This window comes from Cyrtonyx montezumae, unplaced genomic scaffold (genome assembly GCF_038088225.1).
Source record: "Cyrtonyx montezumae isolate F1298 unplaced genomic scaffold, pur_monq_1.0 scaffold_14, whole genome shotgun sequence".
Classification (NCBI taxonomy): Eukaryota; Metazoa; Chordata; class Aves; order Galliformes; family Odontophoridae; genus Cyrtonyx; species Cyrtonyx montezumae.
This window is the reverse complement of record NW_027071870.1, coordinates 6,363,027-6,390,143: the sequence shown is the minus strand read 5'-3', so window position 1 is coordinate 6,390,143 and position 27,117 is coordinate 6,363,027. Positions and strand designations below refer to the sequence as shown.

The 27,117-nt window shown below is 35.5% G+C and overlaps 1 protein-coding gene across 1 annotated transcript in view; it reads right to left on the bottom strand.

The window, feature by feature from the left end:
• The window catches only part of MALRD1 (MAM and LDL receptor class A domain containing 1), a 210,036-nt gene that overhangs the window by 153,770 nt on the left and 29,149 nt on the right, over nucleotides 1-27,117 (bottom strand). The window contains exons 10-18 of the mRNA XM_065731331.1: nucleotides 26,786-26,932; nucleotides 23,644-23,753; nucleotides 18,306-18,473; nucleotides 17,081-17,201; nucleotides 10,648-10,800; nucleotides 10,391-10,496; nucleotides 9,167-9,534; nucleotides 7,166-7,578; nucleotides 1,210-1,297 (exon numbers count right to left, since the gene is read on the bottom strand). Of these exons, the coding sequence (XP_065587403.1) occupies nucleotides 1,210-1,297; nucleotides 7,166-7,578; nucleotides 9,167-9,534; nucleotides 10,391-10,496; nucleotides 10,648-10,800; nucleotides 17,081-17,201; nucleotides 18,306-18,473; nucleotides 23,644-23,753; nucleotides 26,786-26,932 (1,674 nt within the window). The remainder of the gene's footprint in view (nucleotides 1-1,209; nucleotides 1,298-7,165; nucleotides 7,579-9,166; nucleotides 9,535-10,390; nucleotides 10,497-10,647; nucleotides 10,801-17,080; nucleotides 17,202-18,305; nucleotides 18,474-23,643; nucleotides 23,754-26,785; nucleotides 26,933-27,117) is intronic.

Below are 27,117 nucleotides of genomic sequence, written 5' to 3'. Positions count from 1 at the left end.
TGTCTGGAACAGAATTTTTTTTTCTCCGTAGGTACAGTGCATTGAGACTACTAATAATTACCCAAAACCAAGAGCCATCTCTTTTGTAAGGCAGCAAGCACCTCTATGACAGCAAATAAATGATGTGGTAATACTATCTTTAGACTTAAACAAAAAATAAAAGAGGAGAAACATTTTGGATGAAGCGTCATATGGTATAATACACATATCTACAACTCCTCACACCATCAAAGATCTTATTGGCCAGAAATTTTTGAACACAGATGCCACACTTAAGGCTCTGCTGTTCCACCTCACGTTGGAACAGGAAAAAAATTTTTTAAATACAATAACCTTCAGGACAGAATCATCTCCTGTCTCACATTTGAAATAATCCATTTTCTATAGTTTCTGAAATACCATTCCACCTAGAGCAAACATCGTTGAATAGCCCATAGTTAAAGCATTCAAATTGAGCATCAAAACTGTATGCTTAAGTTTCTGCATCTTTAGTATTACATAAGTGACTTTACCACCAAGTTAATAAGCCCATCTTTCCTTTCTTGAATTTCTTAAGAAAAAGCATCTGGGAGCCAGAACAGGTTTCCCAAAGAAGTTGCAGATGCCCCAGAGAGGTGTTCAGCAGCAGGCTGAATGGAGCCCTAGGTAGCCTGATGTAGTCAGCGGCAATCCTGCTCAGGACAGGAGGGTTGGAACTAGAAGTTTCTTAAGGTCTCTTTCAAGGCAAGCCATTCTGTGATTCTATGATAATCCACCAGACTGTACATAAAGATGCAGCTAATAGAAGTCCCTTTAAAATCCCTTCCTTAATAGATGTAACATTATACAGTTCTGTAGACACTGTAATACCCTAGGGTACCAATGAGCTCTGAGTTCAAGCTGCCTTTAACATCTGAACTGTTTGCAATTGTAAAGTGAGAGCAGTTGCCACTGTAACAACTTTAAACATTACTCAGGAGAGGAGGAAGGTTGTATTAAACAGTAATCAAAATTCCAAAGAGTATGGAAGCACCCTATTGTTAAGGAGTTGTTAAAAAGGGTCCCTTTAGGAACTTACACGCACAGCTATTTCCTCCTAATGCCTGTCTGAATTTCCTCATTAGATCTGATTTAGAATGATCTGCTTGTGTTTTTCCAGAAGCAGGACAAATAACAAAAAACAATCAGTCCGTGGAAAAGAGAATTACACAACTTCAGCTCTGCCCTTACCATTGTAGAGACTACAGTCTAGAAAGGACAAGTCATCAAGGCCAATGTCTCCAGTGAAACCATCTCCTACTGTACCTTTCACCAGGATCTAAGGAAACGGTAATTAAAAAATCATTTGTCAGTATACAGTAGACTTCCACTTCTCATTAAATATTTCATATTGATTGATAGAAAAGTCATTTTCCATGTTTCACACTAAAAATGAGATTAAATTTGTTCTAGGGGATATTCTATTTCGAGACACTTTACAGAAGGGCTAATTATTATCAGCTTTCATTGGTGGTCACATTAATCACAGTGAACCATAATACAATGGGTTAGCTTTACAATAATATAAATCCACTGAAACATCACTGGGATATAAAATGATGGCAATGGTTATCATAAGTGGCATGTTAGAGTTAGCTCCTATTATACTTATTGTCAGAATATTAATAATGATCAATTATAATAACATTTACGTGAATTAATTATGTACACTCAGATCTCTGATGAAAAAATTAAGTGGGTTATGTGCGTTCAGGAATCCTTTCAAGGAAAATATTCTAAATATTCTACAAATTCATTAGAATTGCCAGTGTTGTAGTTGCTTCCTTATTACCATCTACTACTACCAAGGAATAGATGTTAATATTGGCAAAATACTGTATGGATGACTGAATAAGCCTATTTTATTCTGAGTTGATACTGAACTTTAAAAACCTAAGTGAGTGATTAGGGAAAGATTTAACAAGAATTTCCTTGATGTAACTAATTTATAAGGCAATATTCAAAAATGAAGAGAGAGACAGAGAGAGAGAAACCAAAGCCTTCTAAAACTGTAACACACACAAAATCATATATACGTAGCTATTTTCAAAAACAGAATAAAAATACTTAAACAGGACAAATTAAGATATATAGTACTTGGAAAGGTCATATATGAAAATGTATTATTTCAAAGAGATAAAATCTCCTTCAGTTTAATTTTGACTGGTAAATGCATGGCAGTTTATATAATATCTTGACATTATTTTTCATGCATGAGTTATTATCTGCTCACAATTAATTATCCATAAATGAGATACAATTCAGACAGTGGCAGAGGGTTTGTTAAACTAATTTATATAGTTATTAAAAAGAGAAAAATCAAGACCTATAAACTACTCTGTTTTTCAGTGAGACTGTGCTGAGTTTTGACTGATGTGAACCGGTAGGTTGAGTAGCTTCTCTCCCCAAAGCCCCCTGCACCCATCTAGCCAGCTGCAACATTGTGAAGACATGCTTATTTATCATCTCCTACCACCCTTTCACTGGAGGAAGTAACATTTCTATCCCTTAAGTAGTAATATCTTTGTTAAGGGCATAGCAATAGTGTCAGAGTTGGCATCACATTGTAGGAGTAAGGCAAATTGGAAAATCTTCTCATTGATGTAATGGTAATAACAATGTCAATAAATCACTTAATTTCTCCCCCTCCTCCCCTTTTTATATTTTTCTTTTATTTATTTATTTATTTGGGGTGTATATAGCAAGAATTCAGTAAGTAAGACAGAAAACACAACAAATAGGTGCATGCTCAAATAAATCTCTTTTATCTTAATGGCTTAAGATTTTTGTGTACACTGAAATACAGGGGTATTATTCTAATCAATATTAAGAAGGCATAATCCATTGGTTTTTCAATTTCAATTTTTCAATTGTGGGTACTTAATAGATTATTTTAGAATTGAGGACCACATTGTCTTGCTTTTTGTAGTTCAAAATTTAAAATAAGATCTATTAATAAGCTAATTCTGCACTATAAAACTTCTGTGATTTGCCTGCTGAAATTCTTCGAACTTCATCAGCTATTATTAAACTATCTCCAGGGAATTCATCTACTATGAAATTCATTTCACATCTCATTTATTATTTGAATGAGGATGAATATTTCCCAAAATTTTCAGCTTTTAGAACTTTAGAGATCTAGTCTGAATGAAGACTACAGAGATCGCAAGAGGTGTGCTGTATAAAATATGCTTCTCACTCCATAAGAAGGAAAACATGTTAGAATGATACCATATATGCAGAAAATTATTGATCCCTTTATATTTTGAACAAAGTAGATACAAGGGTGAAGGAACACTATGACAAATGTTTGTAGGATAATCACAGTGAGTAACATTGTTCTGTACATGTTATATTTTTATAGTAACCCATAGTTCACTACTCAATTCACTCAGAAGGTTAGCAAAAATAAATCTTAATTTCCATACAAACATAGTTTTAGATAGAGTGGTATTCATTTAGGTATGGAAAACTCTAAAGGTATCTGAATGCCTAGGAAATAGAGATTGAAGTTTTGATGTACATAGCTAGTCATACAGCTGAACGATATTTGTCACAGGAAGTATCAGCAGCATTACATAGTGATTTTATTAGAAGTTAGAACTTGCTAACTTTGATTTTGGGCTTATCTCTTGCAAGAAATCTTATGGTTTTGTTAAAAGGGGATAGAAACATGCAAGCATATAATACTATAAATAAATTATAGAATATTTTATCATAAGTTACTGAAAGCAAATATGGGATAGACATGCACTTCACTGCATACCTCTGAAATAAACTAATCTACATTTTAGAAATGTTATGTACATACAAAGTATCAAGAAAAGTACAGCTTCTAATGAAACAATAGTATTTGTGTATGTTCTTAAACTACAGAACCATTCATTGTGTTAAATCTATACCAAAATGCCTTCCTTGTTTCACCCACCGAAGTCATAAAAAGTCTTCATTCTATAATTTTTTCAAGACTGTGTGAAGATATTCCAAACTCAAGAATTATACAAAGAAGGGAAACTGCTGAACTTTACTGAAGATAAATTCTAAGAAAAATTGTGACTAAAGAAATACAATGATACCAAACATATTGATACTTCCAACAGTACAGACATGAAGTATTCTACAGAATTTGGTCTGGCACGGCTCCCATACACAACATAATCATTTCTGCAAGTCACTGCCTGCCAGTTAAAATAAACAAGGTTCTTTTTAGCCCCTACATTTCTGTGATTCTGTGAAATCTGAAAACCAGAGTATTGTGCAACAAGCAAACGTATCTGAGATGAAAGAAACCAGCACATAGAACAAAGATGAAAAAACATAGGCAATGCCTGGAAAGGGAATTACCAAGCTGCAAGAAATACACATGAATATCAGTATACACGAAGCATAATTGCAGAAATGAAAAGACTCAGAAAATAATGGCAGCACTCAATAGACAGAAACAAAATAAAAAAAAACCCAAAACAACAACAACAACAAAAACAGAAAAAAAACCCCACACAAATCTCAGCAGATTATTAGGAAAAGCACAAAGAATAATAGGGAAAGGAAGATAAAGTGAAAGCTGAAAATGAAGTTGTTGCTAGAGTGGAAATCCATTATGACAAAATCCTTGAGAGAAAATTGCTACCAGAGAATGGATCAGGAGTGATAATGGAAAAATGAACACAAGTTGGTATTAGAAATCTAAGAAACACAGAAGTCCTTGATGAATTTAGAGCATCTTTTAACACAGGATTTTGATGAAATATATGAATTTCAACAACAGAAATTAATGAACTTCAACTGGTATGTCAGCATATACAATGAATTTGAGACCTGGAACAAGGAAGCAAGCAATCAAGTCAAGCCAGAAGTGGCCTACAGGATGGATCTTACAGTTTTTGTTGTATGTCTAGAACCACGAGGGGTTCCTCTGTGTCTTCTCTTCTGTTTCAGGATCTGATGTTGTGCGCTTCAACTGCTGAATTTGGAGGCACACCCCATCGCAGTCACTGAGCCTTAGCACATATGCCAGGAAGCTATCATCAAGGTGTTTTAAGGTTTTCCTGGACCTCTTTGAATCAGCTGCATGATGTTTCCCAGTTAATATCTGGCAAGTTAAAGTCTCCATAAGGACCTAAAGGACTCATTTAGTTCCTTAAAGAAAAATTATTCAGTGTTGTCATTGTGGGTGGGTGTCCTATAGTACACTCACACAATGATGTACCCTTCATTTGCTTATCCCTTAATCCTTATGCAATACATTCATAAGGAAAAAACATCTAAGTAGACATCTCAGGGATAAGAAAATAAATTTAGATCAAGCCAAGTTGTAAGTACACTCAACTGTCTTTTATTTTCCATGTTGTATCAAGGGCCCCATAAAAATAACATCACTGACAAGGAATGAATTTTCACTTGCGGTTTTCAGCAAAAGTAAATTAATCCAAATTCTTGTTCTATTTTCAAAATCACAGGGGTTGATTATTTCTGTAATGCATCTAGGGAGTCACATATAGAGAACAGTTACTGAAATACTGCAGATGAATACTCTGCTTCTTTGCTTACAGGGGGAATCACAAGCTTTTGAAGAATCATAGAATCTTTTGAGTTGGAAGAGACCTCTAAAGGGCATCTAGTCCAACCCCTCTGCAACAAACAAGGTCACCTACCGCTAGATCAGGGTGCTCAGAGCCCCAGTCAACCAGATCTTGAATGTACCTAAGGATGGGGCTTCCACCACATCTCCTGGCAACCTGTTCCAGTGCCTCACCACCCTTACAATAAAAAAAAATTTCCTCCTTATATCCAAATCTAAATCTCCGATTTTCTTTAAAACCATTTCCCCTTGTCCTATCACAACAGATCCTGCTAAATAGTCTGCTCACTTCTTTCTTACAGTTCCCCTTTAGATATTGAAAGGCTGCTCCCAGGTCTCCCCAGAACCTTCTATTCTCAAGCCTGAATATCCCCGGATCTCTCAGCCTGTCTTCACAGAGGTGCTCTCTTCCTTGGATAATTTTTGCTGGCCCTCCTCTGGAGACCTCCACTGGTAGTACACACACACATCACTCAACTCCTCCCAAGAAAGTGAGAACTGCAGCTCTCCATTCAAGTTCAAAAGATAACTACAAGTACAAAGTATGTATATATTCAGCTAGTTTTATTACTTGTATATTTCTAATGCTAAAGTTAACTTAATCTTGGCTCAGAGACCTGCAGTTTTTCCATTTAAATAATTTACCTCTGGATTTCCTGATTCACTCATCTGACCTGTTCTGCTCACTGATACCTTATTAAAACAGATTTAAAATATCTATCTAATATAGCAGTAACAAACTTCAGCCACAGTTTGATAGCACCTAGAAAAGAGATTTCCTGCGAAATTTAAAATTCTGAGGAAAAGGTTGAGAAGGGACTGACACAACCAAAGGAGATCACAATTGTTTAATCTACTGTAAATGGCTTTACCCACATGGAAATATTCTAAAAAACATGAACATTTTGTCATGTAAGTCACGTAAGGTTACTATTGATAAGCAATGATCTTTTTTCTTGGCATGTGGTAAATAAATGACAGACTTGCTTGGTGAGGGAAGAGGAACATATGGTATCAATTAAGTATATGCTCATCTTTTAAATTTGCAAGAGAAAAAGTAAAGTAAATGTCTGTGTTAAAAAAAAATCTAGGCCATCTTCAGAGTTTGTTTTTTTATTCACTAGGCACCTAAAAAAAAAAAATGGAATAAACCCCATCTAACTTAATAGTAACAAGTAAATCTTTCTTTTTAAACCTGAATATCACTTATGAGATATTAAGCACTTCAAGCACTGGGGAAACAGATGACAAAAGTAAGTAAGCTCTTCTGTAGCAGATCTACAAATAAATTTGTTGTAAACAATGTTGAAAAACATATCTCCTACTTAAAATATCATTTGCTCATACTTAAAAGGTTATTATAATCTTTTTAGAGATGGGAAAAAATAAATTCCAACCAAAAAAATTTTGGAAGTATTTCCTCAAAGAAAATCAACTCACAAACGTATTGCAAAGTCAAGTGGTAACACACAGTCACTGAGAGCTTTTAGACTGCACAGTCATTTATACACTTTCTGCATTTATGCTGCATCAAAACAAACGTAACACAACCTAGAAGGATCATACCTGAAATGGCTTAGAGCTGCTGATGTACAGTGTCTGTCTTATCCATCTTTCTCCTTGATTTCCATACTTGTACCATAGCAACATTCCCCTGCTATTACTCATAGTTCTCTGGAAGACTGACAAAGTGTAAACTTGCTTTCCAGACATGTAATAATGAAAGCGGAAAATGCAGGTTCCATTGTAAGAAGGGTTGAAGAGAGGACTAAGTAGAACTGCTTTATCTGCAAATTTTTGTGGCTCTGAAGACTCCACATACAGGTAATGTCCCAGACTTGTGCCTGTTGTGTGATCCTTTAATGGTCCTGTATTAACCGTAGGGGTTGGTCCTTTTATCCTGGTCCAGTCAAAGTCATCCTCAGTATCCTGTGCCCAATTGCACAGCCCATTTTCGAAGTTACACTGGAGGTCAGGGTCTGAAACATATGCAGAACAAAATGTCAGATGTAAAGTAAGCACAACAATATCAGACAGCGGTACTGTTTTAATATACTCTTTATTCACCCGCTCTGAGAAAAAGAAAATAATCTGTTTTCTTTTTCCTTTTGAAAGACGTGTAATATAGATAAAAATCCATATGGTCTTTGCAAAAACTCTCCCCCAAAGAACAAATTTACCCTTGTATAGGGAAAAATAACAAAATTAAATAAAAACCTTTAATTATGTACTTTCTCATTACATTTGGTAATCAGCACATCATTCACTCGTTCAATAAATACTGTGAAGAAAATTATACTATTCATGCTATTAAATGGATTTAAGCATTTTTATAATTAAAGTATTAAAAAAAAATCCTTAAGTTGTTTTTTTTTTTTTAACTAATGAATTGGATGGAATAAATTCCAGAATTTAAATGTGTGGTTAGATGCAAGAAGTAAACTAATATGTTTTTATAGAACAGCAGCTAAATTCAAAAGGCGTTTATAACACATCATTACTTGACATCAAGACAAAATATATTCATTAGAACTATTAATTCTAAAGCAAAGAAAAACTGCTTTAGAAACGGTTAACTTGTGTTCCAGCTTTTTATCTACCTTTCATAAACAGTAATTAATGATTAACATCTAATTATTAATCATATAATAGCCAATTCTTTGATATATTATTTAAGCTTTTACTTGTTATGATGTTTAAAACTGCAAAATCAGTCATTCAGTATTTTCTTATTGTAGACTTCATAATGGGTAAAGGAAGATAAGCATTTTTCAAGTGGGAGAACTTGAGATAAGCTGGAAATCCTGCACTGTCTTTGAAGTTCAGATCAACTGATCATACTCAGCAGATATCAGTGCAGTCAGTTATCCCCTCAAGCATTTAAGGTGTCCAGTGTTTCTTGGACTCACTCTGATTTGCATAATTTGGTTACCTTAGGATGTGATAAAGCACCTGCTAGTTAGTAATTGTTTAATTTTAATGTTTTTGAGTTCTTGGGTGAGAAAATCAACTCTACCCTTTAGCACTACAACATGAATGATCAACTGCTTTCCTCAATTCCTATAAGCTCTTTCTCTGAAACGAAAAGTGATGCCCAGAATAACTAGTAACTTCTAATAATACAGATATTTTCTAGCTAGATAGAGCTATATAGAGGTAGAATGTGCACTTCTTTCAGTCAGTGTATATTATTTTATTTTTATCAGTGTAGTCCAAACCAGCACATTAACTGAAATCAACTGGGAGACAGAATTCTCTTCATTAAAATAAACTTTAATTGCGGTTTACAAAATGCTTTAAATGTGTGCATCTTACAAAATAATTAAAGTAATATGACTCATTTGAATAAAAGAGGTTGAATAATATTTACCCTTAGATGTTACTCGTCATATGTATTTAGGCTAACAGTTTTCAGAGAATTCTATTGGCAACTATATTGAGTTGCATCATCATTTGCTATGACACTAATAGAAAGAAAGAGTACAAGTACAGCCTTTTTTTTTTTTTTAACTACAGGGATGAATTGTCAATTTCTTTTGCTACAAAGCAATAATGGAATGTACTCACTGCACTTGTCTTCATCTGATCCATCCCCACAGTCATCCACAAGATCACACACCAATAAACGGCTGATACATGCTTTTGTGTCTCTGCACCAAAACCAATTAGGACCTTCACAGCTTAATGCTGGAGGTGGAAGAGCACAGTTTTCAAATGTAATATCGTCAATTGCTGACACACCATCATAAAATCCCAAGCTGATTTTATTGAGTGAAAATTGGAAGGGATGCGAAAGACGTCCAAGCTGAATGAATGATTGCAACCATTGATTTCCTTGGTTGTAATATACCCGCCAAAGAACAGTAGGCTCATCCAACCCGTTCACAAGCAGTTGCATCTCTGCTGCTCCAACTGACTGTCCGTAACTGTAATACCTAAAATGACAAAAACAACATTTTGTTGCCTTTTTTTTTTTTTTAATAGAATTTTTGGAAGATCTCACCACATTTTAAAATCATTAATACTGATATTAATGATTTTAATAATTAATATGCTCATATAACTGAGCAATCATACAACTAAACTGATTCTGTTCCCAGTTCTGTTTCCAGCAGTGTGGTATTTCCAGACCTATATAACTCCTTGATAAAGAACTCTTTTTTATGGTAAATGTATTTGAGTGAAAAAATGAATAATGTTAAACTCATGTGAACATTTATGCCATACATATTTGATCTTAGTATACAAATAATTACAGTTCATTTTTTATTTCCCTCTTTGACAAGATTCTATATAGATTATGGTAAGAAAATAGCTAAAATAGTTTTTTTCCCTATGAATATTGGAAAAGGATCAAAATTGGATTTCTAATTCTTGCACTGGAGATTTCATTCAAAGAAGGTACAATTCAATTTTGGATACTCTATTGATAAGTGATGATTCAGTGAGGTACTAGGTTCTTGAATGATTTCTAAGTCTTGAGATAACATTTCAATTTGATTTTAAGTCAAAATATTATCAAAATAATAGTATTTGCCTATATATATGAAGACATAGCCCTTTAACATAACTTTGCCCAAAGACTTACAGCAAATAGATCCCATGTTTCAGTTCTGTTCTACAGCTTAAACCCACATATTGGTTATAATGAAGACTGCCTGATTAAGGAATAGACAAAGACAATAAATACTGCAGAGGAGGTTGCGTACTACAGTAAATTATAGCCACAATTTCAATCCAAGAAAAACAACGTGAGATGATGCAGACTTTTTAAATCTTTTTTTCCCATACCAAAAGGACATTGTGCAATTTGGTCCTGTTTGTTGGAATTCTGGGCTTCGTAGCTGAGCAACTTGTGAAATGCTGCTGCTGTTTTTCAAAATGAACATAAAATGACCTAAGAAAAGAAAACAGAAAACAACTTTTCAAGCTAAAGAAAGAAAGTTTTTCTAAATGTTTGGAAATAGCTCACAGACACCACTTTAAAACTGATTAATGAGCAGGTATATATATGCCAGCCCTCCGTAACTAGGCCTGGATTGATTTACCTTCAGACTTGTTGTAGGTGTGATCTTGAGGAGGAGCTTGCTGCTGAAAAGTGGGTTCAAGAGAACTACTGGAACTTCTTACCCAATCAAACCCATCTGCATGTGCAGTTTCAAACCAACCACAGTCATCGCTTTCAAAGTCACACACAGAAGCTGAAATGAGGTAAGAAACATTTTGTCTCTGTACGTGTGACATTACTAAGAAAACTTTACAGTGTGAAAAAGAAAGAAAACATTTCCAATATGCCAACACCATCCTAGAAAAATGTCTAGTAGAGTTGTGAGGAAAAGATGCCGTATTTGTTTTATAAAAACAGAGTAAGATAACAGTCCCACAGGAACAATTGAGCTATCTCTATACACATTGCATTCATAAAATGAAAACTTTTCTCTAAAAGCTATGCAGCCAAAGCACACAAAGCAGGTGAGGATCAGCTGAAAACAGACCTTGCAATTCTCATGTTGCAGAGCAGAAAAACAGAGCACATAAAGCAATAACAAGAGTTTTGCAAGATCTTTGAGGGAATAATTCTAGAGACAGAAATCAGATCCCTTATTTATTGAATTTCAGCAAGTATGTTAAAAGATAACAAAAACATTCTCTAGTTGTAATAAGAATCAAGCTAAATACCAGGCATTAAAGATATGCTATAATACTGGTAAAAGGAAGACATCTATGAAACACAAAGTACTGTAGTGACAAAGGTTTGAAAATTATATTTGGCTGCATATTATATATCATTATTGGTGGCAGTTAGGGCTTCTAAAGAAGACAAAATTTTGTGTGTTATTAAGCAAAGCAGATGAAAACCCAAATGAAAACAATATAACATTTAAGAGATCAAATACAAAATAGTTTTTCTACTTATATGGTATATGTGAGTTTGAAATGTCAATCACAAAATGATGTAGATCAAGTGTGAAGTATGATTCTTTTTTTCTTCGGAAAGACTGCTTTTCTAGCATGAAATAATGGCAGAATCATTCACAGATATACAAGGACCTAGGCACAATGGAAATGATTGATCATCCACTGGCAGAACATACTAATGGGAAGACAAAAGTGTGCTATTTCTGATTTATCTTCTGTTTGCTAGAAGCTCTAAAGAAAAGAAATTAAATATCTCAAATTAAAAGGAGAACTACAAAGAATTTGACAAATTTTATACACAAATGGTTACTCAAAAACATGCAAAAATGAAAGATATAATAGTTGAGTTTCTGAGCCCAGACTTCTTATTTCTATAATTTGTAACTACATAAACGATGCATTTCTCTTAAGCATGAATGAATACTTCAAGACAAAATAACCCTCAAACCTTCAAGTAATTCTTAAACCAAGTTTTGTGGTTTTTTTGTTTTTTTGTTTTTGTTTTTTTTTAATCTAGGGAAGATAAATGTATAGAGTGTGGTGGTGGAGCCTGAGTGAAATTCATTTGATGAATTGATGAATGTTTTATAATGCTTCAATTCTCTTATTGTCTCATGATCACATTGACAGGCACTTGATCGTCAATAGTGAAAGACAGTCATTTGGGTACCTCTGCAATTCCTCTCACAGTGAACAGACACAAATCAATCTACCTTCTGTCCTAATACCCAACTTTCTTACATGCTCTAATTATACTCTGTCAAGTAATCCTACAGACTCTGCTGAGCTTTCTGCTCCTTGTGTATGAGGAAATTATTGCTGGTATTGATGTTTGGAGGAAATTGCCTTTACAGTGTCAGTGGATTCAGGCTTCCCTGAGCTGACTTGTTATCATAACTTGAAGTTCTTGCTGATTCTGGGTTGCTAGAAAGTGTTTTTGCATATTATAATTTTTTTGTTTGTTTTGAGAAACTTCACTCAAAAATATCCCCAAATTAGGTGCACAGCTCTTCTGTAAGCGGAATGAATGCCTATCAAAAATTTAATAAACATCCTGAAAATGGTAGTAAAATTCAATGATTATGATGTATGGATTTCTACAAGACTGACAGCTCACAAACCTCCCCCCTCAGATCTTTCCTGGTCTGGCAGCAAAACACATAATGCACCATTGAGGAAAGCCTGGCATGAAAATATTCAGGTGAGAAGATCAAATCATTACTACTGTCTTAAAACCTTCACTTTACTTTAAGAGGAGTTTATAAAGACCCTCATATATCAAGACATTCATCTTCTTTTTTTAATGGACACTTTAAAGACTAAAAACTAGATGTCACTTTATTGACATCTTCATATTTAGGATCCAAGAACAGCTTATCAGTGGACATACAGACCCTATTAAATTACTTTTAAACACTTTCAGTATAAACACACTGAAAAATAAAATTTAAAAATGCAAAAGCTCATCAATAGTAAATCAGACTATTTGGAAAAAAACAGACAAAAAATCCCAACAAGTGTATTTGAATGTTGACCATTATTTAGGCCATCTTACTATGTCCTGTACCTCTGTTGAACCTAATGCCATATTTGTTGCCACAGTGTGTACAAAAAATCAGACTGAAGTAAATATATAAGAATGAGATATACCTTTTTTCCTTTCTTCTGTCCTAAAAATATTACACTGACAGAAGTAGAACAGTTAGATTTGAGATTTCTAGGTTGTATAGGAATTTTGAAAGCCTGTCTGGTTTCAGACAAAAACACGCCACCAGCAATTCCTCAATGTTCCTCATTTCCACAGTCTACTTCCCTTTTTCTCCTATCATACAATTTACTCTTCTCTGATCACTTATTTCAGACCCAGTCTCACTGGGAAGAAGGAAATCCCCCCTGTCTTTCTCCACCCTGTCCTCCTTTCTTTGCTCAGCCATTTCCCTAGACAGCTCCTTTTCCCCTCAGACCGCTCCTAAGTTCTCAGTCTTTCATCACTTACTAAAAAAGGGAGGGAACTTCATGTTGTTCCCTCCCAAAGTATCACAATTCTATCCCACAGCCCTCATTTCCATTCTCTGCTTGTTTTACCCTCTCTTCCCAGCCGTTTTATCTTTCATTGTTTCCTTCTCTCCTGGACCTGTTTCACTGGCTATTTGAACATCTCATCCCAATCCAGCGCCCAAACACCTTTCTTCCTTCCCTGGCTTCATCCAAACACCTGGTTACTTTTCTCCCATATCAGCAAGCTCGAGCTGTCTAGGCAATTACAGCCTCATGTTCCTTCTGTTTACAAGCTGGCAACCTTTTCACTTCTTTGGCCTATCCTTCTGAGGTTGTTGTTAATCCTGGCCTCACCTTTAAAAGTTACTCATCTGGCTGACGCAAAGGAATAGCAAGCATAGGAGGCATGTTTTGACGTGAAAGAGTTTGATTTTACAACCTCAGAAGTAGTTTCATGCTTTGGCAAGATTAGCACCTATCCATATAACGAAAAATTCTTATAGTACCAAGGAAATTGTTATTTTTACAAAGGTGGTTCTTAGAAACCCAATAGTGATTACATTTAAACAGGTACAATACAGAAGCAGTTATTAAGAAACAGTACACACCATTCTCTTTATTTGCCTTCTCAGTGAAATTAAATGTTTCATATATAGTGAGATTATGGGCAGTTTACAAACTACTTCATTTAAGGCTGGTCTGAATATGCTTATGCTTAACTACATAGTACACTGTACTGCTAATGATGATTAAATGTATATTTTCTGTATGAATGCATAAATTTAAATCAATATTTATATATATCTCCTAACGTATATTATTTCACATGCACCTTGTATACACACATTTAGCTACAATATGATATTTAGATATAGTTAAAAATCTGACAATCTACACTAAGTAAACAGAAAAATAATAAACTAAAAGAGAGCGAGAATCTATGGGATGATGTGCCACAGTTCAGAGCAAATACCAAGAATACCTTCATGTTCTCAGAATACTTTCAATTTTTTTATTTCCTATACTATGTAATTCTTCAGTTGCTAAAGTGAGAATTTGAACTCCACCAAAAGCATAGACTGCAGACTTTAGAAATTATGGCGAACATTCATCTTCCAGAGCATGAGCACACAATGTGACAGGTATGTTAGGTCATTGCTGTAAATCAGCAACTTGAAAAAGACAGCCACTTTTCTCTTCTGCCTTAATGCATGGAAGTCATGTCTAATAGCTTTATAGCCACAGTAAATTCTTCAGCTGCAGAAGTAAAGTTGTGAGCTAATAGTCAGGAGTAGCAGCACTTGAAAAAGAGAACATTTCATAGCTTATATTTTACATTGTTTTTACTTTTGACTACTTGGAAGAATAGATCTAAAGGACTTTTTTAGTCCAGGATATGTATTTTTGTACAATGAAACTAGGAATCTGGAATAAATGTCTAAATTTTACCATAATACTAAAAAAGAAAATTAGAATCTCATAATTGCAACAGAACCAGATGAGCTAAACTTATCTATTTGACCAGGAGACACATAAGAACAGAATAATTTCAACAAATTATAAGGTATGTACAAATGGTACTTTTCCTATACGTGGCATAAAATTCTCACCACACTCTAACTCTAAAGAGGGAACACAACTGAATTTAAATCTTCTCAGGTCAATGTGGGGAGCAACAAAAAATGTAATTTGTTCATAGTTAGAACAGACTATACAGTGAATGTAGCCCTGTGCAAATACACAATAGACTAGTCTCATCATTTTAAGAAAAATAAATTCTCATTACATGTCTGGTAATTTTTGTAAGACAAACAAGAAAATTGTTACCAATTGAAACACATAGAAGAAGCATGTGCAAATGAAGTGCCAGACAATTAGAAGCTAGATAACTGAAGAAGCATGAGATATTTTAGGAATTTTTTTTCCATGAATTGAAATTAAACTCTAGAACAGGTGCTTGCCTGATGACAGATAAGTAAGTAATTAAAGGAAATTTGAGTGGATTGGAAAAAGCAGCAGTTTCCCTACTACCACTGGCACTGACGACAATAACTAAGGATACCAGTCCTCAGGTGGGCAAGACATATGCCAGAACTAATGCACTCACACGAGAGCAAGGGCAGACATATCACCTGGACTAGTCCCCACAAATATGTAGGTTGTCCGCAAAGTAATACCTCCTCTTTATTTCCATGGAAACTACAACAGATACAAAGAGCACAATAACACTGTTTGATAGGGCAAACTCTCAGCTCCAAAACATTTTAACATAGTCAGCACCATTAGCTATTCATTTACACCAGCTGTGAACAAGAGCTTTCATACTGTGTTTATAAAAATTTGCACATTCATCTAGAACATCTCACCGTACTAACATCTTCTGTTTGGTCTATGTAAACATTCAGCAAGTGTCAGTGCATACCAATGGGTGCCATTTTTTCCTCATGGAGGAATTCAATTCCACACTAGTGCTTCATATTCATTACCATGTCAGACATCAATGTATCAGACTCCCTCTCTGCTGCCACCTGTCAGACAGCAATAAAATGTGATGGGATAGTGGTGGGAGGGCTCTACCTCTACTATCATACCTCCAACATCTGCCTCTGATGTCATTGGGGCAACATAATAAAACAGGAGGCATTAAATTAAGAGCACCCCTCAAACATAGCAAAGATTGGTTCACAGTGAAAATTCCAGGACAAGAAAACGTTTGCAAACTACACATCAGAAAACAACCTAAATTTCAATGAATGGGGAAGGGGAAGGTTAAAAAAAAATAACCAAAGCCTTCTGACCTTATTTCAGTAGATTTCTGAAAGAGAAGGAGAGGAATGTTTTTCAGCTTATTTAGATAATTATATTGCTGCTTTGCCTTTGTGATTTCATACATAGGGAGTGCAGGTGTATGAAAATAAAAGTCAAAGTAATCTTTCATCAGCTATTTGGTTACTTTTAACCAGACAGTTAAGGAAGCCTTAAAAATTCAACACTGAAGTATTCCAACTTGCCTTTAAAATTTTCAACACAGATGATATTCAGGTTTCTGTTGGGTATAACTTAATAGCATTACGACTGACTACATTTAAGTGCACGTCATTTTGGAACATAGCATTAGTACTGGAGATATCAAAAAGCAACAGTCTAATGGAAGGTCATAACTATGTTTCCATCTGTTTGTATTTCAAGATTAGAGAGTGCAGGCACACAGGCAAGTATGGTGGGAGCTTGCTTTGAGTTATGTATTTGACAGTGATGATGGAAGTACCCTCTTGCCTTAAAGATAGTGCTCATCAGTGGAAGATGTAAGATGCTTTGCTTCTTCAGGTTCTACACAGTAAGTGATACCTGGACATTTCTTTTATAGCTTATTTCACAGAACTACTCCAAACTACTTAAAGCACATTCTGGATGAAAATTTTGTTATGTACAGTTCATTAAAGCAGATGGACGTTTTCCTCAGATTACACCCTAATTTCTTATAGGTATTTTTAAGCCATCAGCTGGATCCCAATAACATTTAGCAAACATCAGAGAAAATGTATTGAAAACTGGGAAACTTGCCTTGGTTTCCTGATTTGAAAGCTGATAGCGATATATTCACAACTTTGCATTCCTTTGTTATACTGATGTTATCTATAGCAACAGTAGCATTCACTGCTAGAACGGTAGCTCGGAAAATGATCTGTAAAGATAAAAGTAGTAAGCAAGTTCATTAGTGATGACATGATCACAGAATCATAGAATCACCAAGGCTGGAAAAGATCTACAAGATCATCCAGTCCAACCATCCACCTATCATCAATTGTTCCAGCTAAACCATGGTCCTCAACATAATGTCTAAACATTCCTTGAATACCTCCAAGGTCAGTGATTCCACCACTTCCCTGGGCAGCCCATTCCAGTGCCTGACCACCCTTTCTCTCCATAGGATATAAATATGACCTACAGCCAACTTGGATTATCAGCCCATAACAACTATGATTGAGATTTGATCAGTGAGAAATTTATTCCTAAACTGTCAAAACTATAACCACATTTACTTTCGGAAAGCTTTGTAACCCAGGCAACCTTGATTCAATCTCAAGTGATAATAGACATCACTGCTTGAATGAGCTATCTTCATGCTGGAACTGATAAAAGCTATACAACTTCCATAATGAGCTATTCAAGGCAAACAAACAAGGTAGTTTATAACTCAGTTTAACTGAGTTCTATACCAGCCCTGCTTTAGTGAATAACTATACTTTCTGTGATGTGCATAAGATATGTAAAATATATCTTAACAAAATCAATGTTTCTGATTTTCTTTCAGCTAATAAATTCATTAATGGTTCTCCTCATTTCTAGTTTGCTGTTTGTAAAAGAGTATAAAATATTATAAAAATAGAAAAGAAAAAATATGTCTTACATATAGTACTGTGAACGTAAGGATTATATGGATGCATTTATAAATACAAGAAAGTATTCAGGAGATTACAAATGAAAGTAGAGTTCTTTTAAATTCAAGGTTCTGCACTTCTACTTTTAGACAATGTAATTAAGCCCTCAATGATGAGAGGTTTTTGAAGTTCCTTTTTTAAAAAAACAATTCACTAGTCATTTACTGAAATCTGAGGTAAACAATGATGCTACTGTTTAATACCTATACCTACTGAAAGAGCTGATTTCCTCTTTTTTTGATGAGCACTAAAGGATAGAAATTCGCTTTTTACCTTCTATTATGGAAGTAACAATTCTGAAGGTTAAATTGTAGTTACCATTTGAAAGTAACATAATTTCGACTTACCTGAAAAGGTAAGTCCCCAGCTGCACTTCCTACTGGTATACTTGCTTTTGTCCACTCCATCTGATGCACTCCCAAAATATCACACATTTTTTCCAAACTTTCATTCAAGGCAGTCCTCTTAAAAACTGAAAGCTGTGAGTCCTGAGACAGCCAATACCAAAATCTTACCTGTTGACAGAGTTCATAATGAAACATTTTAAAAACAGCATCATCAATCTACAATTAATTCAACACCAAATCATATGAGAGCACGGCTCCAGAATGAATGCCTCCCATTTCATTATGTTGGCTTACAATATAGATATTGGTAGATACGGAAGGTTGAACCTTCCCACCAATATTCCATTACATTTTGTTGTCATGTGGCAGATGGCAGCAAAGTAGCAGTCTGACAGAATGGCATCTGACGCAGAAGTGTACTGTGTAGCAAAGGTGTGGAACTGAGTTCCTCCATGCAAAGAAAATGGCACCCATTGACATATCACTGATGCTTGCTGAATGTTTATGGAGATCAAAAAGTGGATGTGAGCACAGTGAGGGGGTGGGTGGTGTATTTTGCAACAGTGACATGAAAGACAAGCCATATTCCAGATGTTCACACATAGCTGTCACACTATGAAGAGCATCTAAATCAGCTCATCTGCATGAATCAATGGATTATGACCAGGAAACTGAGTACAGAGATTAATATCAGTTTTAGTGTGTTGGAAAGTACGGTGGCAATGATGAAATATTGCAGTTTGTGCCATCTGGGTTCCATGAATGTTCACACCAGAACAGAAAGAACACCGTTTGTCAGCTGAAAGTGACAGTCTCCTGAATTACATCATTATCAATAATGTGACATTGTCACCTGGACAAATCACAAACTCCAATCACTACATTCTGATGATGGCTAAGCTGAAAGCTCAGATTTCTAGATTCACACCAGAGAAGACAACCTTTATCTTGCAACAAGAGAATACCAGGCCCCATACCAGTTTGAAGACCATGAAGCATATTGCCAGTCTTAGCTGGACTGTCCTACCACACCCACAGTGTAGTGCAGAATTGGCATCTTCTAACTTCCATCTGTTTGGTCTGATGAAAACTATATTTTATTGGCAACATTTACCTAGCAATTATGCTGTAACAGCAGCTGTTAAACAGTGGGTCACCCCCACAGGAGCAGATTTTTATGAACACTGCATACAGGCTCCTGTTTATCATGGCAAAAAATGCACAGTTACTGGTGGTAGCCATGCTGAAAAAATATTGTGAGAATACACTATGTCAAATAGTGCTATTCTGTTCTCTGTATCTAAGTTCCACAGAAATAAGAGGCATTATATTTGGAGAAAAACAAATATATGCACTATAGCACAAAAAAATAGACAGGACTATACATACACTATGGTGGAATAAAAGAAAGAGCTATGAATGGCGTGCTGAGGAGTAGTATTATGTCCAAAAATAGAGCCAAAAAAAAAAAGTAAAACTTATTAAAAAAATATTTTTAACTTGCATCTCTTATGGGTTATATACCAACTGAAATGATCTCCTTTAATTTCACTTCAGTTTACTATGGACTTAGAAAGTTTTCAAAGATTATTTTGCTCTACAGATGTCAAATATAGAATAGCTCAATGAATATGTTAATCTCTGAAGTCTTGGATAAGATTTTTATACTCAGGGAGCCTTATGAGCCTCTATTTCCATAGTCAATATCAATGACAATTATTTGAAGACAATCATATACTGGGCAATAACATATCAATAGACTGAAACAAGTAGATTGACTGCTACACAGTAAGAATAAAAAACAATTTCTGCAGCAATTAAGCTGGAAAAAAAGCTACTGCTTGTCCAACAGAAAAAATCATTCAGCAAAGAGAAGCCCATCATGCTATGATTGGTCTGAAATACAGAATAAACCAGATTTAATTATTTAATCCTAACCAGACAAAAGCTAAGCAGAGAACTGGAGGGAAAAGATAACATTTTTAAAAACTACTTTTTTAGTGTGAGCTCTTTCAACTTCTTCACATAGTGGAAAACAAAATCCTTTTTTATATTTACAGACTTTACCACCCTCAAAAGCACTGATAATGCTTGAAATGTTGTGAATGAGATGCTGCACAGTTCTCTGCCCATCTTCACATGTCCTTACACAGAGCACCTTGGATTGTCACATTGCCTAAAGTAAATTTCCTTTTTCTTTTTCCTCCCTCCAGTTTGTACCAAAAATTTAATGAGTTAAGAAATTCAGACCACATTAGGATAATAGCCAAATGAAACCTGTCTTCTGCTTCAGAACAAGAACAGATGATTGCATTAGCTTTCAATTATATACAAGAAAAAAACTGAGGTATTTTATTTGAGCAGGACAGTCAACACAATATAATTATTTCCAAGGGTTTTTTGGGACTAATAAGTGGCAAAATAGTGCATTCTGAGAGCACGTAACTCTTGCTAAATTCACTTTGAATACAAACTCCTTATCATTGATTATGTTTGAAAATAAACAAATACTTGAGCAAACACCTCTGTACCCCATTCCCAAGGGGAATATCAGCATTTAACATCTCCTTCATGGGTTTAACTTTTTGTTTTCCTTTCTGGTTGCACACAGCCTGAACCAGTTCCTTTGGTGAGATGACCAATGGAGCAGGAGGTTGGGTATGTCAGTAGCAGTTGTGTTGTTTTTTCTTGTTTGTTTGTTTTGTTTTGTTTTTGCCACCTCTTATATGTTTCCCTTCTCTACTCATTGCTTCTTACTCTTCTTTCCCTGCTTCAGCTCAGGGCCTTGATGGGCCACAGTCCCTCGGTGGCATCCTCACTCTGACAGACCCTTCCCTTCAGAGTTTTCTCTAACACACTATAGGTCACCCCATAGATGCAGCACGAGCTTTTAACTGTAGACATGGAACAACCTAGAGGCTGCTGCTTTTTCTTAAGAAGGTCTGATCATCAAGATCTCTCACAATAACTAATTTTCCGAAGATTAAATCCAGGCAGAGCATGGAGATGAACATAAATTTATGCACATATTGTGATTCAATGAAAACTTTCTATTTAAGGGATGTAGTAGCTCAAGGGTAGGCAGACACTGAGAATTGTTGTTTTTTTTTTCTAATTATCATATTAACACCTATGGCTTGCAGGCCATCAGTGTGCCTATCAAGTCAAAGAGCAGGGCTGGTAAATTTGAGAAGTCTACATACAGATAATTGGCTAATAATCTGAAAGTTATCATGCCCATGGATGCACTACTTTTCACTTCAGGCACCAAATTTAACCCATAAAAAAAGCAAGTGCCTGAAAGATACCACTTTTGAATATATAAAACGATAGTTTCTTCTGATGTGTTTACATAGTACAAGGTAGGTTAGCAGTTACTGATGGAAATGTTCCCTTTTTTGCAACACTTTTTTCTTTTTAAAATCATCTTGTGGGCATCATGGTCCATGGTCTATTACTGATACTAGTTCTCCCCCCTTCGTGCATCGAAATTCCTTATTGTATAAGATAATCTCAAGATTTAGAAAAAGAATAACTCGGCACCAGGTATTCAAACACTTTTTTAAATGAGTTGTTTGAATACCCATATCCTAAATAAACTAAATTTAAAAAAAGAAGTATATTTATCACATATTTAAAAAAAAAACTGCTGAGTTTTCCTTATGTAAAGAAATAAAATTACTGTTGCTTGCTAACTCTACATGTTCCATTATAGGATTACTTCCGTCCATTGAAGAGACATAAGCAGAGAGCAGGGACTAGAAACTCAATTTTACAATTCTAAAACTTTGAGCTAAATGAAAATGTTTCTTAGCTGACAGCTACTGAAAGACTCTGCTACAGGAAGCTGCACAAAGAATTTACTTCTAAGCTTCAATTAGCCAGTGAGGCATAATGTAAAACTGTTATCCCTCAACTCCAATTTATTTTTATTTTTTAATTTAACCACTAGAGTCAAAAGACTTGTAAAGCTATTAACATACATAGATCTCTTTATGGTGATCCCTTTATCCTCTCAGTGGGACATCCAACATAAGACATCTCACATCTAAATACAGAGAGCATAACACATCAATACACATCTTAATGAGCAACTGCTATTCCTTACTCCTTCCCAGAAATAAAAGCCTACAGGGAAAAGGTGGCAGAAAGCCAAGCTTCCAGTTTTCAGAAACACTCTTTTTCCAGACACGTATAGCAGGATGATCCTTAAAACATTTTCTCACTTTGTTTCTGGAACAAAAAATTTCTAGGTGAAACTATAGTTTCTATTTCACATTGACTTTGTAAAATTAAGTAACCAGTCTAGATTTTATTTTGGTTCTCTAAAAGGGCTATTTTTAACCACAAACACTAGATGACAATTTTTAAAACTTTCAGTATTTTTTTCTTTTCTCCTCTATGACTTATATCAGAATGTAATGAAAGAAGGTAATGAAAATCTACAAAATACTCAGGACAAAAACAAAAACAAAACAAAAAGAAAAGCAAAAAAGTTGTTCTTATATGTGTATTTATTTATATGTATTTCCTCAATTTCAATTTGAATTTCTTTCTCTTTGAAAACTGCAACATTCTTTTCTACTCACAGACTTGCTTATTTTTTCCTTCTTAATAGAACTCCTACTCCCCTTTTTCATTTTTTTTTTCCTCAGGTCAAGTGCCATCGTCACTAACTCCTTTTGCATTTCCCTAAAGAGCTATTTTTGACAAAAAACAACAAAAAGAACTTCAAGTTAAACAATTAATTACTGCAAAGTTCAGCATAATAAGCATCCTATTCTATGAATAAAACTTAGTACGTATCTGGAACACGACAGCAAATTCTCTCTAAACACTCTAGCACATTTAATCTGTGAAAAAAATCCAAAAAACAAAATCCAACAAGAAAATCCAAACCACAAATCTCCTGTAAAGGAAAGCTGGACATGGGAATACTTCCAACTAACAGAGCTAACAGATAACAGCATGAGGATTCTTTGCCAGCTTTTGCTCAAAAGGAAGGCTGTGAGCTGATACGGCCCTCATAATTTTGTTCAGCTATATTTTACATAGCACACACAAAAAAAAAAAAACAAAAAAAAAACAACCACACAGAATATCCTTACATATGAGCCAGGTGCTTTAGAAAGAATAATAATCAGATACAAATATAAAACAGCAAAGCAGTTATAACAATACCTTGCTCCTCCTAAAAGATTAGTGTTTCTTGTTCTGCTGTAATTCAAATGGAGCTAGTTTTTCTGCAGCAATACTAATAGCAAGAAAAATACCATTTCAATACATCTGGTGAGTGACAGCTTAGAAAGGTGGGAGCAGGTTAATGTCCAAAGGTTACCTGACAGCAGGAAAGACCAGGGGACTGCTTGACAAGGAAGGGACTCTCCAGATCAGACACGGCTATCTCTGTGTACATCTGATATGATCCACTGAAGTAAATGAATGTTTCTGTAAACAAAATTTAAAGAAATATAAGAAATATGTCATGCTCCAGTGGTAAATAATTACCTCAGAGAGTTAGCCATGTCCTCTGTGAGGCACATGAAAATTACTCGTAAATAAATGAAACAGCAATCCCTTCAACTCTGCCCCTGTGAATAAATAAAGAAAAAGTAGAATTGATGAATGCTCCTGTGATCCTGGCTCTTTCCTTAGCAATAAAATCCAAAGATGAGGAAAGAAGGTGAAGAAAAGTTTGGTATTTGTGCAGCCATTGCTAAAATCATAGTATCGCTCAGGTTGGAAAAGTCTTTCAAGATCATCAAGTCCAACCTCAACCTAACCATACTACCCTAACTCTAACAACTCACCACTAAATCATGATCCTGAGCATCACATCCAGATGGTCTTTGAACACATTCAGGAATGGTGACTCGCCATTTCCCTGGGGAGCCTACTCCAGTGCTTAACAATTCTTTCTGTAAAGAAGTCTTTCCTCATATCCAACCTAAACCTCCCCTGGTGCAACTTATGGCCATTTCCCCTTGTCCTGTCAGCAGTGAGAAGAGACCAACTCTGCTCTCGCTGCAATCATTTTCAAGTATTTGAAGAGAGCTATAAGGTCTCCCCTCAGCCTCCTCTTTCCTAAACAGCCCCAGTTCCTTCATCTGCTCCTCATACGGCATATCCTACAAGACAGTCACCAGCCTTGTTTCCCTTCCTTGGACTTGCTCCAGCAACTCAATGTCTGTCCTCCAAATGTTCCAAGTGACATCACCTGGTTCACACCAGTTCCATCACCCTTACCACGGTCTGGGGAGCACAAAGGGACTGCTGGAGAAGAGCACCCTGGAGATTGAACCATGACCTCAGCTTACCCCTAAATGACACAATTTAATTGGATTTAATAATGTTACAAACTGATTTTTATATTAAAAATAATTTCCTTTAGGATACAGTATTCACTGTTAGCACAGTTTTAAGCATGCTAACATTGTTGCAGAGCATGGGAGCCAGTGGAATAAGCTATATTTTCTCATGGGGTCTACAGACTTGACATTGTTGTCTGTGCTAGTGGGGATGAAAGCTTAATTAAAGATCTAATCTGAACCCTGGCAAACAAACTGCCTTTGGATTTGAACTACAGCAGATGTGCTTCAGACAAAGGTAGGAAAGGATAAACATCTTCAAGGGGCCCTAAAGCAGCATATTTTGAATGCCATCAGTGCTGCCTCCGCTGAATACTGAGATTTTTTCATGAAAGTCTACGCAAAACAACACTAAAGGCTGTCTTGTTTGCACATTGATATTACACACATATTGCCTTACATCTTGGAAAATCAGCCATTATGCTGCCTCAGTCACACTCCATAGCCATTTATTTCCCATGGATACATAATGAAGCAGAGGGTTAGGTCCAGCCCCATGTGAATAATCACAGAGCTTTAGCAAGACTGGCACAAAGAGGTAACCGTTCCAGCACCGTGTACAAGCAGGCATGCTGCACTCCATGGCATAAGGGAAACTCCCCTCATTGCAATGCAAAGGCACATCAAAGGATCCTCTCTTAATTTGCAGCTGAGGCTATACAGTAGACTCCTTAAGATCTTCATTAATCAAAATTTGATGCTGCCCTCCCCAGGAGAGAAGAAAGATGTACACCCTGTGATGTCACAGATAACTATTTAAATCTGAAGGGTTCCAATTTAACACTGACAAAAACTTGCTCAAATTCTGAAAGCTTTATTGCAGAGCTGTGATGTGGGCTCAAGCAGGCATAGTAATAGATTTTTATGAAACCATACCAGAACGACCTTTGCACTGACTTACACAGGGAATGCATCATTACTGGTTTTGAGAGATACTGTGTGGTAACCCCAAGATTTGCCTGAGGTAGGGGCTTCAACCTACAGCCTGTAACTCTGTATAAAGCTACTAACCTACTGCGAAATGATTCAGGCAGGTATCACAAAGCAGCTTCAGAGCCATAGCCCACATGACCTAATTTAACATGCTGCAGAGATGTTTCTTCAGGCCACCTACATTACAGCTACATCTCATCAGCACCTAGAATAACCCATGTGGTAAACGTGTAGTCATATCAGTGCTCTTCTCTGGAGCTGTGAGCACTGGGAAGCTGAGAAACAGCAACATTTGCAGAGAACACACTAAGGAAGACTTTGACCTCCTGGTGTGACAACAAAAAATATTATCTGCTACTCAAAAAACAAATAGCAACAATTTGTTGTGCTTCACCACTTGGGGACCAATAAAATATGAATGCACAGAGTTGGTAGATAACATGCATGCACACATTCACAGCTCCCTAGAGTTTACTCAGAAAACAAACTAGGATTTCCTTTACCTTTGAATATTTAAAGTAGAATAATTAATGTTTCACTTTCCTTTAATGTGAATGTGCAAGAAGTGTGGAGGTCTGAATGTAATATAATACGCTCCATTGTAAATATTAATTTAAAGGGATAGCAGTAGAATCTCCATTGGAAGCACCGTCATACTTACATTGTAATAGAAGCAAAGTAACAGAATATTTGAAGGTGTTATTTGATAATAACAAGCATATTGTGGAGCTTCCAACAGTATATGAAGAACACATAAATTTCAGTAAAAAACATTTCTCTGTTAGAATCAACTTTTTCCAGCTGAATACATTTTATATCAACTAAGGGTTGGAGGAAGAAATATTGGTTTATCCTGGAGAAAAATTAATTAATTCACCTGTTCTCTACAAAACATTACAATGACTTTTTCTCCATATGAAATTTAGTTAGGTCCATTCAAAAGGCATGATTTCAAAAAACTGAATGTTACATCTAGTCTCATATTTCTTCAATTGACCAGAAAAAGAAATGAAGGTTACAGCAATCAAATAATATCTAAGAAAAAACATCTCTGAAAAACATGCTCTCTGTAATGTTACCTATTTTACATACATAATACATAGAATATATTTCAAATTCAGTTTCATCAGACAGGCATCATTAAGAATGATTCATATATATGTGCATATAGTCTCTCACCATGTCCAGATTTAGTTATTTGATCTCTGTCAGGGAGTCTGCTGCCAAAGGGAGACCCTTCTTTCATTATGTTCCACTTAGCATCACTCATGTTCAGTGTTCTCCATCCACAGAAGTCAGTGTCAAAATTACACATAGTGTAATAAGCTGCTGTACAAAGAACAAGGTACAGTTAAGTTCAACTAGATGCAACATTATAATGACAGATCTCTACCAAATATTTTGTATTTGGATGTAGAAGGATTTCTAATCAAGAAATCACTGGTATGCTTCATTGAAATGTAGATTATTTAGATAGAGAGAAACTTGTAAAATACAAACAAATCAGGCAG